The 11,995-nt window shown below is 37.0% G+C and overlaps 1 protein-coding gene across 5 annotated transcripts in view; it reads right to left on the reverse strand.

Annotated features, from left to right (window-relative positions):
• Window positions 1–1,007: 1,007 nt before the first annotated feature.
• The window catches only part of LOC107557022 (phosphatase and actin regulator 1-like), a 19,462-nt gene continuing 8,474 nt past the window's right edge, over window positions 1,008–11,995 (reverse strand). For 4 of the 5 annotated variants that reach the window (XM_016240318.1, XM_016240319.1, XM_016240317.1 and 1 more), the window contains 9 exons: window positions 10,058–10,243; window positions 9,747–9,981; window positions 8,661–8,833; window positions 8,406–8,562; window positions 7,606–7,661; window positions 6,518–6,579; window positions 6,249–6,389; window positions 5,151–5,227; window positions 1,008–1,461 (listed from right to left, as the gene is read on the reverse strand). In XM_016240318.1, the coding sequence (XP_016095804.1) occupies window positions 1,446–1,461; window positions 5,151–5,227; window positions 6,249–6,389; window positions 6,518–6,579; window positions 7,606–7,661; window positions 8,406–8,562; window positions 8,661–8,833; window positions 9,747–9,981; window positions 10,058–10,243 (1,103 nt within the window). In that variant the 3' untranslated portion in view covers window positions 1,008–1,445. Of the gene's footprint in view, window positions 1,462–5,150; window positions 5,228–6,248; window positions 6,390–6,517; window positions 6,602–7,605; window positions 7,662–8,405; window positions 8,563–8,660; window positions 8,834–9,746; window positions 9,982–10,057; window positions 10,244–11,995 lie in introns of those variants that run through there. The other variant, XM_016240320.1, reaches the window with a different exon arrangement.

Genomic DNA, 11,995 nt, shown 5'->3' on the forward strand with positions numbered 1-11,995 from the left:
CAACGTGACGCCCTGTAAAGTGGGCGGAGTTTAAAGGGTCGCCCAACACTTGATCACATGACCGGCCGAGCACCAGTGAGCGCATAACGAGACGGAGGAGGAACAAGAACCTGGTTTGAAAACACTCAACAGGACTCATGAACAAACAATCACGCTATAACACATTATTGCTCTGTGATTGGTCAGCAGTGTGGGCGTGGCAAACGTTGCTTTTTTGTTATTGGTTAAAGATGTTCTTGGGCTTTACGACTTGAAACAGCATTAAGAATGCCAACATCATGGGTTTGATTCCCAGGGAATGAATGAACTGGTAAAAATAAATATTTAAATGCAATGGATAAAAGTGTCTGGCAGATGCATATAAATTCAAATTAAGCAGGAAATATGGAGTTAAAGGAATAGTTCTGAACATTTACTCTCCCTCAGAGCATCCGAGTTGTAGATGAGTTTGTTTCTTCATCAGATTTGGAGAAATGTAGCATTGCATCACTTGTTCACTGCAAGTGAATGGGTGCCGTCAGAATGAGAGTCTGATAAAAACATCACAATCCACAGCACTCGTCCATCAGTGAACATCTGGAGAAGACAAAAACTGAAACAATCCAGCATTAAGACGTTTTTAACTAAAATATGAGTTCATAATAACAATTCCACCAGTGAGAAAGTCCATCCAATATTAGTTTAGAGCTGTTTAAACGCTGCTTGATCTGTGCAGATTTCTCTCCTGATTCACACCAGAACACTTTTTCACTGGAGGAAGCGTTATTATGGATTATGGACTCATATACACGTCTTAATGATGGATTTGTTTCAGCTTTTGTCTTCTCCAGATGTTCACTGATGGACTGGAGTGCTGTGGATTACTTGTGGATTATTGTGATGTTTTTATCAGACTCTCATTCTGACGGCACCCATTCACTTGCAGTGAACAAGTGATGCAACGCTACATTTCTCCAAATCTGATGAAGAAACAATCTGATCTGCATCTTGGATGCTCTGAGGGTGAGTAGATTTCAGCAAATGTTCATTTTTGGACAAACTGTTCCTTTAAAGACGGTTATATTTAGTGTGTAATAATGTGGTTTGCACTCATTGGAAAAGTCTTTTCCATTTTTGAAAACTAAAAGGACTGGAATAATTTCTCGGTTACAAGTAGAAAATCAACTACATCGTCTGCTGCATTAAAAACCATCGCCTGGGGGAAAAAAAACAAAAAGAGAATTTCATGGCGAAGAGCACGTAATATCTCAGTTTTTGTCAAAATATACAGAAATATCCGCACACAGACAGATCGTCAGCTCGTCCGTGTCCACTGGGCTGTCGAGAGTCCAGCGTTCCTGCGTGCGATTCCTGATCAAAACGAGCAGCAGAGAGTCTGTTCAGTGTCCATTAAAGAAGAACGGCTCCAAACGAGAGACAGAGTTCACTGATGGACTGTAGCCGCACTACGGCCGATGAAACCTGCCGAGAATGCAAGACCGCTTCAGAATGACAATATAGCATGCATGATGCCCATCCCACAATGCAATGTGCTTGACCATTTAATTCAATCTGACAGAACTGAAAAGAGCTGCATTTTTAACAGAATTTTAAATCATTGTTTTTTGATCAGAGTGCCAAGAGTGAAGCCATATTTACATTTGGTAATCTAGAAGTACTAATCTAGTGTTTACAAATATGATTGTCTTTTGTGATGCGATTTTTGTACAATTTTAAAGGGGTCATATGATGCGATTTCAATTTTTCCTTTCTCTTTGGAGTGTTACAAACTCTTGGTGGATAAAGAAGATCTGTAAAGTTGCAAAGACTAAAGTCTCAAATCCAAAGAGATATTCTTTATAAAAGTTAAGAGTCAACCACACCTACCTAAAACGCCTCGTTCTAACACGCTCCCACATGTCTACATCACTATGTGGGAAGATTTGCATAACGCCGCCCAAATGTTCACGCAAAGAAAGAAGGCGTAACTTTTATTCTCGCTGTAGTATTGTTGCTGCCGCCGCCATGTCGTGAAGACGCTGTGTGCTTCATTGTGAAAGCTAAACTACTTTGTTTGGTCTTCCAAAAGAGGACGATATCCGCTTCATCATGCCTGGAGCTGATCCGTGCTGGTTGCTGAGGAAATACATCAACTTTGCGCTGAGGATCACCGGATCGGCTTTCACCGTGGACGAAGCGGAGTCCAGCCCGGGGTCGTCACATGTGGTTGCCCCAAGCCCTCCGGACGCTCCTTCATCGAATCCGCCGCCTCGGCTCACTGTAGGCCGCGGTGTGTGACGCTGTTTCGTTGTAAAAGTAAAACTACTTTGTTTGGTCTTCCAAAAGAGGACACGACTAGAAATCAGTGGTTAAGTTGTATTTACAACACTGTTCCAGAACACTTCAACCCAAATATTCAGATGTGTGCAGCGCATTTTATGGAGGACTGTTTCCTGATCCTGGGAGAGTAGACTACAATGCCGGCTGTTCTGACTCACAGACTGTAAGTACGTCTTTTATATTTAAAGAGTTTTTATATTTTATATATTTAAAGCGAGTTTTTTGGGCAGTGTAGAGTAGCGCTTGTTGTTTGTCATTTCTCCGATCACAAATGCAGACATGGTTTTATGTTTACGCGGCGCGATGCAATGCAATGCGTAAAAAGACAGTATAAGTCATTATAATCCATAATTATGTCCCCACTGGATGCAACAAATGCCTCGTTTATAATGGGTTTTAATGTTTTTGTCTCGTCGCTCCGGCCGGACAGGGCATCACAGTATGGTGAGGGGCGTAACATTTCCGTCACACGCTTGAGGTATTCGGCCAATCACAACGCACTGGATAGCTGGCCAATCACAGCACACCTCGCTTTTCAGATCGATGAGCTTTGTAAAAATCGACGCGTTTCAGAAAGGCGGGGCATAGAGGAGAAACAATAATGTACAGTATGTGGAAAATAATGTGTTTTTTGAACCTTAAACCGCATAAACACATTTCATTACACCAAATACACCAAATAACATACTTTTTAGCAGCATCATATGACCCCTTTAAATGTTTATAAAATATTTAAAGCTGCAGTCCGTAAGTTTTGCCTCTTTGTCGCCATCTCTGTTTGAAAACCTGGAATTGCAGCTGTGTGCGTAATTATCTTCCTTGCGTGGGTTGTGCGGCGGCACGGCTTCTGCGCGGATGAATCTAATGTTTTGAGGAGTATGTGCGGCAGTCAGTCACAGCACCGGTGTGGATCCTATACTTAGTAATCACAGATTCTAGCCTACGTCTTGGAATATATGACCCAAATAAGCATTTTTACCGGATATTGTCATCTGAACAAGTAAGAAATAAGTCTTCCACGTTTGTTCTGACCAACTGCGCTACCAATGTTGATTTAATCTAATTTAGCTAATATCACATCAAACCGTGCAAATTATTATTATTGTTATACTTTATTCTCAGATTATTAATGTTAACGACATCAGCATTACGTGACTATGATTATAGTGTGTGAGTAGATTTAAATTTCTATACAGTCTAATCTCTAATTGTCATACTCTTTGAATTTCATATTAAGAAATTATTTTAACCCAAAAAGCAAAGTATGCTCCCTTCGAACTGGTTTTCTTTAAAATACAAATCTTTGTAATCCCAGGCTATCTGTAATCAGAAGCACATTTAAAACTGGAATATAATTTAATTTCATTCACATGTGTTTCATAAACACATAATCCTTTCTGGATTACAATCCGCCATCAAAATGATACATTTAATTATTCCAGCTGCTGTGAGAAAAGGCTATAAACGATCGGCCGCCTGCAGGATCCTCACATGCGATAGCCTAGTAGCCTAGTAGACAACTTCTTTCTGTTTACAGACGTGACGTAATGACGCAGTGCCATGCTCGAATTTCCCACGAAAACCTACCCGTACCACTCAAACTAGAAAACATTATTATAAGCTAACCGTTGTGAATCGGGCTAAAGTAAGGTGATAGTTTTGAACACTGGCTGGTTATGTACTTGCTCAAATATTGATTTTGGATCATTTTTAACCAAAAAAAAAGTTACAGACTGCAGCTTTAAATATTTATAAAATATTTGAAATATTTGTAAAATATTAAATATTTTATTTACATATTCTTTTTAAATATATTTAAAAAATATATATGTAAAGAAAATGTCTTTATGCTAAATATATGCTACTGTTTAGAAGTTTAGGTTTTTGTTTTTTTTTGAAAGCATGTTCATCAAGGCTGCATTTATTTGATTAAAAAAAAATGTAAAAATTGTGAAATATTATTACAATTTAAAATAGCTGTTTTCTATGTGAATATCTGTTAAAATGTAATACATTTCTGTGATGTGCAGCTGTATTTTCAGCATCATTCCTCCAGTCTTCAGTGTCACATGATCTTCAGAAATCATGATAATATGCTGATTTGCTGCTCAACAAACATTTCTGATTATTATCAATGTTGAAAACAGCTGTGCTGGACAATATTTTTGTGAAAACCATCATACATTTGATTTTTCAGGACTCTTTGATGAATAAAAAGTTGAAAAGAACTGCATTTATTTGAAAGAGCAAAGACATTTATAATATTGCAAATGCATCCTTGCTGAATAAATGTATTAATTTAAAGAATAAATTGTATATAGAAATCAATAAAAATAAATATAAAAACATGAATATAAAATATAAACAAAATAAGAAATATTACTGCATTAATAATAATATTGTAGTGTTAAAAATAAAAAATTAGTTTATATATATATATATACATACAAATATATAAATGATTATAGATAAGATAAAAAATACATGAAAATACAAGGTGTTCTTTAGAACGTTAAAAACACATACATACAGAAATTAAAATAATAGTAGCTTATTTATATATATTTGTATTGAATTAAAATGTGCATATTTGCAAAAAAAAAAAATTGGCTGGACAAAAAGGGTGTTAAAAAAAAAAAAAAAAAAAAAAAAAAAAAAAAAAAAAGCATAAAAACAAAATAAAGTTACTCAATTTCTTCTGAAGTGAATAATGCCTGTATTATCAGTATTAGGAATCGGCTAATAATATCGACTTCATTATTTGGGGGACAAAAGCCTTGTTCTAACGGCAGACTCGTGTCAGACACTGATGTGTTTGTGTGTTTGCTCACCTGGTTAGATGTCGACTGGACTCGTGCACCTCCATCTCTGTGCTTTTGAACTCGTTGAGTTCTTTGCGTATGGCAGCCTGAGAGAGACAAAAAATCACACCAAACTCAAAACCCATGAAAATCAGCCGTGCAGCGCTCAGAAACAGATCATCTGAGCAGCCGGTCCATGTCTAAACTGATCTGATTTTCTACTAGAATCTACAATCCTGCTCTTGTTTTCTAGTAAGAACACCTCATCCTTAAACTAGAAGCATTTTTATAATGTGTTTGTCTAGGGCTGAAAGGTTTAGAAGAAAAAACTTTTTACCATATAAAAATTGCGTTTGTCATTTTTATTTTTTGTGCTTATTTTGAAGGACTGCAAAATTTGTAAAAAAATTAATAAAAATCACATTGCGGTAATATAATAGTAATTATTGTTATGATTTTTATTATTAAACAAAACAATTCCACAAAATGAGTAATAAAAAATATTACTACTTTAATAATATTATTATACTGTAGAATAAAAAATGAGCATTAAAAAATTAGAATAGGAATAAAGTATATATAAAATTTTAAGTGTAAAATTGTAGCACTATATATATATATATATATATACACACGTTGTGAATAAAAAAAGATTACTGTAGTATGTTTTACAAGAAAATACTATTTCAGTTATATTTCAGTACTTTTTTCATTTCAATTTTAGTTGAATTCAATGTGTGGACATTTCTTTCTAATTATGTGAGAAATTGATCAATTTATGAGCAATTTCTTTCCCGTGTGTGTGTGTGTATATATATATATATATATATATATGAAAATATAACCTTTATATCTTTAATATTGACTGAGTAAGTCCATGTCAAAGATTGTAATCATAGTGAAAAAAATCAAACTTTGATTCTTGTTATCTCATAATTAGATTTTAAGACTTAAGCCTGGATTCCAAAGACAGGGTCACATATATATATATATATATATAAATAATACATAGTGTTTATTTTATGTGAAATTCTACTACTAACAATATAACATTTATCCCTTAATTTTCTAAAGTGAAACAATCCCGCTTTTATTTGGTCAGAGAAGCTCAGGGTGATGGAGATGAACCTTATCCGCAGCAGTGAGTCTGGTCCAGGGTTTGTCTGCGCGCCGGTCGTAGTCCTGAGCTTCTGCCACCTCCACGTAATCACTGAAGCGGATGAGAATCTTGGCCTCTCTGAGCTCCTCCACGGTGGGCCTCTGACTCAACTGAACACACACACACAGAGAAACACACTCCTGAAGATGTTGCGTAACTCCGATTGAATGTGTGCCGTGCCGTGCCCAGAAGAGTTGGTTGCTATAGGAACAGTTTGGGGCAGATCTCTGGCTCTCACCTTCCTGGAGAGCCGTTTCTTCAGCTCGCGCTTCTCCTCCAGCTCCTCCTGCTCGTTCCGTGCTGAACGAGAGAGAATCAGACACTGAAACACATCGACTCACACATGACTAGTGGTCGACCGATATTGTTTTTTTTGACAGCCGATGCCGATATCTTGGAAAGCAGGGTGGCCGATGGCCGATATAATTGTATTTATTTTAATTGATATTTAAGAAATTTGAAATCATTTGAAAATGGATTAAAAATACATTTGTAAAATAAACATACTTATACTTTAGATGACAAATAATTTTCCACAAATAAATAAATATTTAATAAAAAATATAATTAAAAAGGAAGTAAACTGTAACCAACAGAGCACTCAGTATTCTGGGAAGTTTGTGTGCATTGGGAATCATATTTTATTCGAATAAAGCCAAGGTAACACTCATTTTACAAACAGCACACAGTGAAAATGACATGAATATGACAGTGGGTAAATGCATAAAGCGCAGCATAATTTGAAATCACAAATTTAATGTTTAAAGCATTCAATTCGCACGGCCCGACCGTCACGCAGAGAACACGCGATCATGCAGGTCACATGCACACTTCACAAGATCTCACACCTGGATTTGACTAAGTTTGCAAGATTTGTGAAATTTAAATTTCATTAGTCATTCAAAGATTTTAAAAGATGTAAATGCGTATTTGCTGAATGCTGACAGCAAACGAGAAAGTATTATAATGTTTGCCTTTCTATTACCAATAATATAAAAGCAATCGTTATAATACTTTTTGTATACATTTTAATTCCTTTGTTTAACAGCTCTATCGGATTATTAGACAGACTTCTATCCATATTAGACAGAACTGTTAACAACGACGGCGAACAAGAGGGAGAATGTGAGCGGTGTGTGCTCAGGCGCTGCCGCTCTCAGCGCCGTCAAGATAAAAGTCCCGCATCGAACGCATCGGCAAAACAGAAAAATGTATCGGCCGATGCCGATATTTGAAAAATTCCATATCGGCCTTGGCGATATATCGGTCGACCACTACACATGACGCTTTCCTCATGACACTCATGCTGCAGTGTGTGAGACGTACGTTTGAGGATGTTCCTCTGCTCCAGCTCTTCTGCTGACGGCCTCTGGCTCAGACGACTGGAAACAGATGGAAAAGCATTAAGACATCCCCATCTGATAATAAAGCAGTTTATTGCTTTAAAATAACTCTGTGTGCATATTAAAATCAGGTATGTTCTGTTTCTGTAACACCTTATGTTTTACAGAAATGAAGGCAAATTATAAAAAATATTAGAAATAACGATAAAATATATATTATCTAAAGATATTAAAATATAAAACATGCAATTTATAGCGCAGTTAATAATGAACTGAAATGGTAATGTCACTGGGTAAATAACGCTAACATTAAAAACAGTTATTAATGCGACTATATATAAAATATATTTTTTAATGTTCTTCCAACCAATATAAATTAATGCATTGATTATGGAATCTAACAATTAATTACAAAAAAAAAACATGTCTAATGCATTCATATTTCACTGAAACATTTAATAAAGAATCAGAATCAAATCATTGTGCAAACACTGTAGACTTTATCATCAGGCCTCAATATACATTAACACATTCAACTGAATGCAATAATTGACCAATTTTGTTTTTTAAATGTCTATATAGTTTTTATTACTTTTTTCCAGTTTTAGTTGTAATTATTTTAGTACATCGAGTTAAAGTGTGTGTGTGTGTGTGTGTGTGTGTGTGTGTGTGTGCGTGAGTGTGAGTGAGAGTGTGTGTGTGCGTGAGTGTGTGAGTGTGTGTGTGTGTGTGTGTGTGTGTGTGTGTGCGTGAGTGTGTGAGTGTGAGTGTGTGTTTCCTCACCGGGTGAGTTTGGTGCCAATCTGCTGTCTGGATTCCAGCCGCTCCTGGTCGGTCATCATGGGTAGGATGTTTTTATCTTCCAGTTCTCTCTTCGACGGGCGATTGCTCAGTTTGATCGCCAGCGAATCTTTCCGTAAGACTCTTAAAGCGAGTGTACCTGCGCACACACACACACACACAGTACGAGTTCACGTAACCACACACACACACACACACACACACATCACATGCTGTATTTCCCGCCAGATATCTTACTTGTAAACAGCGAGTCGTCATCATCCTCCTCTTCCTCGTCCTCTTCCTCGTGCATGCTGAAGGTGTGTGTGATGAGTGTGTGTGTGTTGGCAGGAGTTTGGTGCATTGAATCTCTGTTCTCCTTCTCCTCTTCCGTCTCCATCAGGACAGATGGCACCGCCTGCAGTACAGAGCTACACATACACACACACACTGTTCTTTTAGTATTACTTATCTTTATACTATTATAGTTTTATATATATTTTGAATTAGCTATTATCATTTTAATTTTAGTTAAAATTGTAATCATTTTATGTGCTTTTGTAATTTTTTAAATAGTACTATTTAGGTTTCCGTTATTTTCTTTGCAGTTTTAGTGTTAGTTTTTATTTTATTTCCAATTAGTAATTTTAGGGGTTCAAATTAAGCTAAATGAAAATGAGAAATGTTGCAATAGTTTTTCAATATTAACATTTTATTTAAAATAAGTACTATATAGAAATGTAAAAAAAAAATATATATAAAATAAATAAATAAATACATAATGACAAAAACAACAAAATTACTAAAACATTTACTAAAATTTACATGAAAATTTAAAAATAATATCTAATTCATAATATTAACAAAATAATATAATAGTATATCGATGATACTAAAATGAAATACTCTGTGTTTGTGTGTGTGTGCGTATACGTGCATGAGTGTGCGTGTGTTTGTGAGTGTGTGTGTGTGTGTGTGTGTGAGTTTGTGAGTGTGTGTGCGCGAGTGCATGTGTGTGTGCGTGTGTGCGTGCGTGTGTGCATGTGTGTGTGTCTGTGTGTGTGTTAGAGTGAGTGTGAGTGTGTGTGTACTGGTATATATGGTTTATGAGGACACAAATGTCTATAATGACATCCGTAAACATGGTTTATAGGACACTTCCTGTGTCCCCGTAAAACAAAAGGCTTAAAAAACATACAAAACTGTGTTTTATGAAATTCAAAAATTGCCAGTAGTTGTCTGTGAGGGGTAGGTTTAGGTGTAGGGCTATATAAAATACAGTTTGTACAGTATAAAAACCATTACGCCTATGGAGAGTCCCTGACTGTGTGTGTGTGTGCTCACCTCTCGAGTCTCTGCATGGTGAGCGCCAGGGTTTTATTGAGCTCCTCTATGATGCGGCTGGGCGGGTGCAGTGACAGTGGCAACGTGGCATACTGCTGCGGGTGCATGTGTGTGAGCGTGTGTGTGTGTGCGTGCGAGCCCTGGGACGGCAGGCATTTGAGGGGAAACGAGGGCACCGGCTCACATATCATCACTTTCTTTGGAGGAAGGGGCGGCGACAGTCGAGCCAGCATCTCTGAAGAGAAGAAGAGACAGAGTTTAGTTCTGCGCAAAGGTTTCGGTGAGAGTTGGAGGAGCGGCGCAGGCGTCACCTGTGAGATGGTTGGGTATCCTGCTGTATGGCTTCGGCGGTAAGGCAGGAGGCTGTTTCAGCGACGACGGCCTCACGTGAGTGATGTCAGCGCTGTCGCTAGGCAACAGCACGGGCTTCACAGAGGGCGGGGCTTGAGATGGCTTTGGGACGAAATCCGAGAGACACGCCACAGTTTCACCAGACACTGGAGCACAGAAGAGAGAACAGCACATCATTTCAGATTTCAGACGGTCCAAAATATCATATATAATATTATTTTAGTAATTAAAATATTTATAAATATACTTGTGTGTATATATATATATATATATATATATACACACAGCAGAGTATGTGGCGGAGTGGAGCGGCAACAATTTCTCCTCTGCACTCCAAGCATTCAATAAACCGCCTGCGCTCCATGACGAAATTTGCGGCTAAAGTATTTCAGTATGTTTTGAAATATCACAAACTTCTACTCAGAACTTCTATCAAACGAAAAATAAATACACAATACTAGAAGAATATATTTAACGTGATTTATTGGAACACTACAGTTGTTAGCCCAAGTCTGTGTTAAATGACTGTTTGACTCACTTGTCTGTGCAGCGTCTCTCTACTATGGCGAAGTGGGTTGTAGTTACTTCAGAAACAGAAAGAATATGCTGTAACTTTTCCGTTTTTAAGCTGATGAATCACAGGACAGCGTTGACAATTTTCTGCACTCCTGACTGTTTCTATGTGTGCGTGATCTGTACGTTATGCGCGAGCTTGCGTGTTGTAGCAGGCAGCACATTAGTTTAGAGCGGAGATTAACTACCTGAACAGCAAACGGTTTAAAACATGAATTCACCCAATCAGCATTGAGTATCCACATGCTACAAACAAACATGCCTGAGATATCACCTCCCACACTCGTGTATCACCATCTATATAACCTTCACCTTCTTTCTGATTTGAGTGATCCACATATCTGTCAATGATGTGTAATGCGTGAATTCTTGATCAAATGCAGATCTATTATGGGCTGTTGGCATTAATTGTGCTCATGATGGAACGGTAGTGAAGCGACTGAAAACCACGACTTTCAAAAAATCCACTCCACTCCACTCCGCTCACATACTCTGATACATGCACAAATTGTGGAAACTATTTTTATAATAAGAACTATTATTATTACCAATGACTGAGCAGCAAATCAGCATATTAGAATGATTTCTGAAGGATCGTGTGACACTGAAGACTGGAGTAATGATTAGAGCCTGACCGATATGGGTTTTTTGGGGGCCGATACGATACCGATATTAGGGAGTTAAAAACCCGATATTGATATATCGGCCGATATTCTTTGTGTATATTATAGTACAGTACCAGTCACAAGTTTAGACACTTTCCCATTGGTGTGTCCAAACTTTTGACTTGTACTATATATATAATACAGTATATACATAAACAATATATACTGTATACATAAACACTCACTCAAATGTGGTGATCAAACACTTATAATGATGTGACAAAGATATGTGATGGAGGCAGGGCATTTAACAATTTAACAATAAACTTTATTATCCAAAATGAGTCTGACATCAGTGCACTGAACAGTAAAGTTGAATTTTATTCAACTTTATTTAAATTCCATTCAACTTTATTCCGTTGGGAGTTTATTTCACTTCGGAACATTCATTTACACATTTGCACTACTGTCTTCACACACAAACGAAACTTACTAGAGAAGTGTGAAATAATATACCTCTGTAAATAAATACTATTTAAAATAACATCTCGCGCACTTTATTGTAATTGCCCTTGAATGTAATGTGTACATTCCCTTGGAACTGGAATCATGGCAGAATATCATGTGAAGTCTACTTCGCAGGGCACTTACAGTCAAATAAGACAACGCTTGAATGCTGCTGCCTGAACAAGAGACCTCCTTACTGAAGTGAAAGTGTTG

Source organism: Sinocyclocheilus grahami, unplaced genomic scaffold (assembly GCF_001515645.1).
Source record: "Sinocyclocheilus grahami isolate Dianchi unplaced genomic scaffold, SAMN03320097.WGS_v1.1 scaffold587.1, whole genome shotgun sequence".
NCBI classification, from domain to species: domain Eukaryota; kingdom Metazoa; phylum Chordata; class Actinopteri; order Cypriniformes; family Cyprinidae; genus Sinocyclocheilus; species Sinocyclocheilus grahami.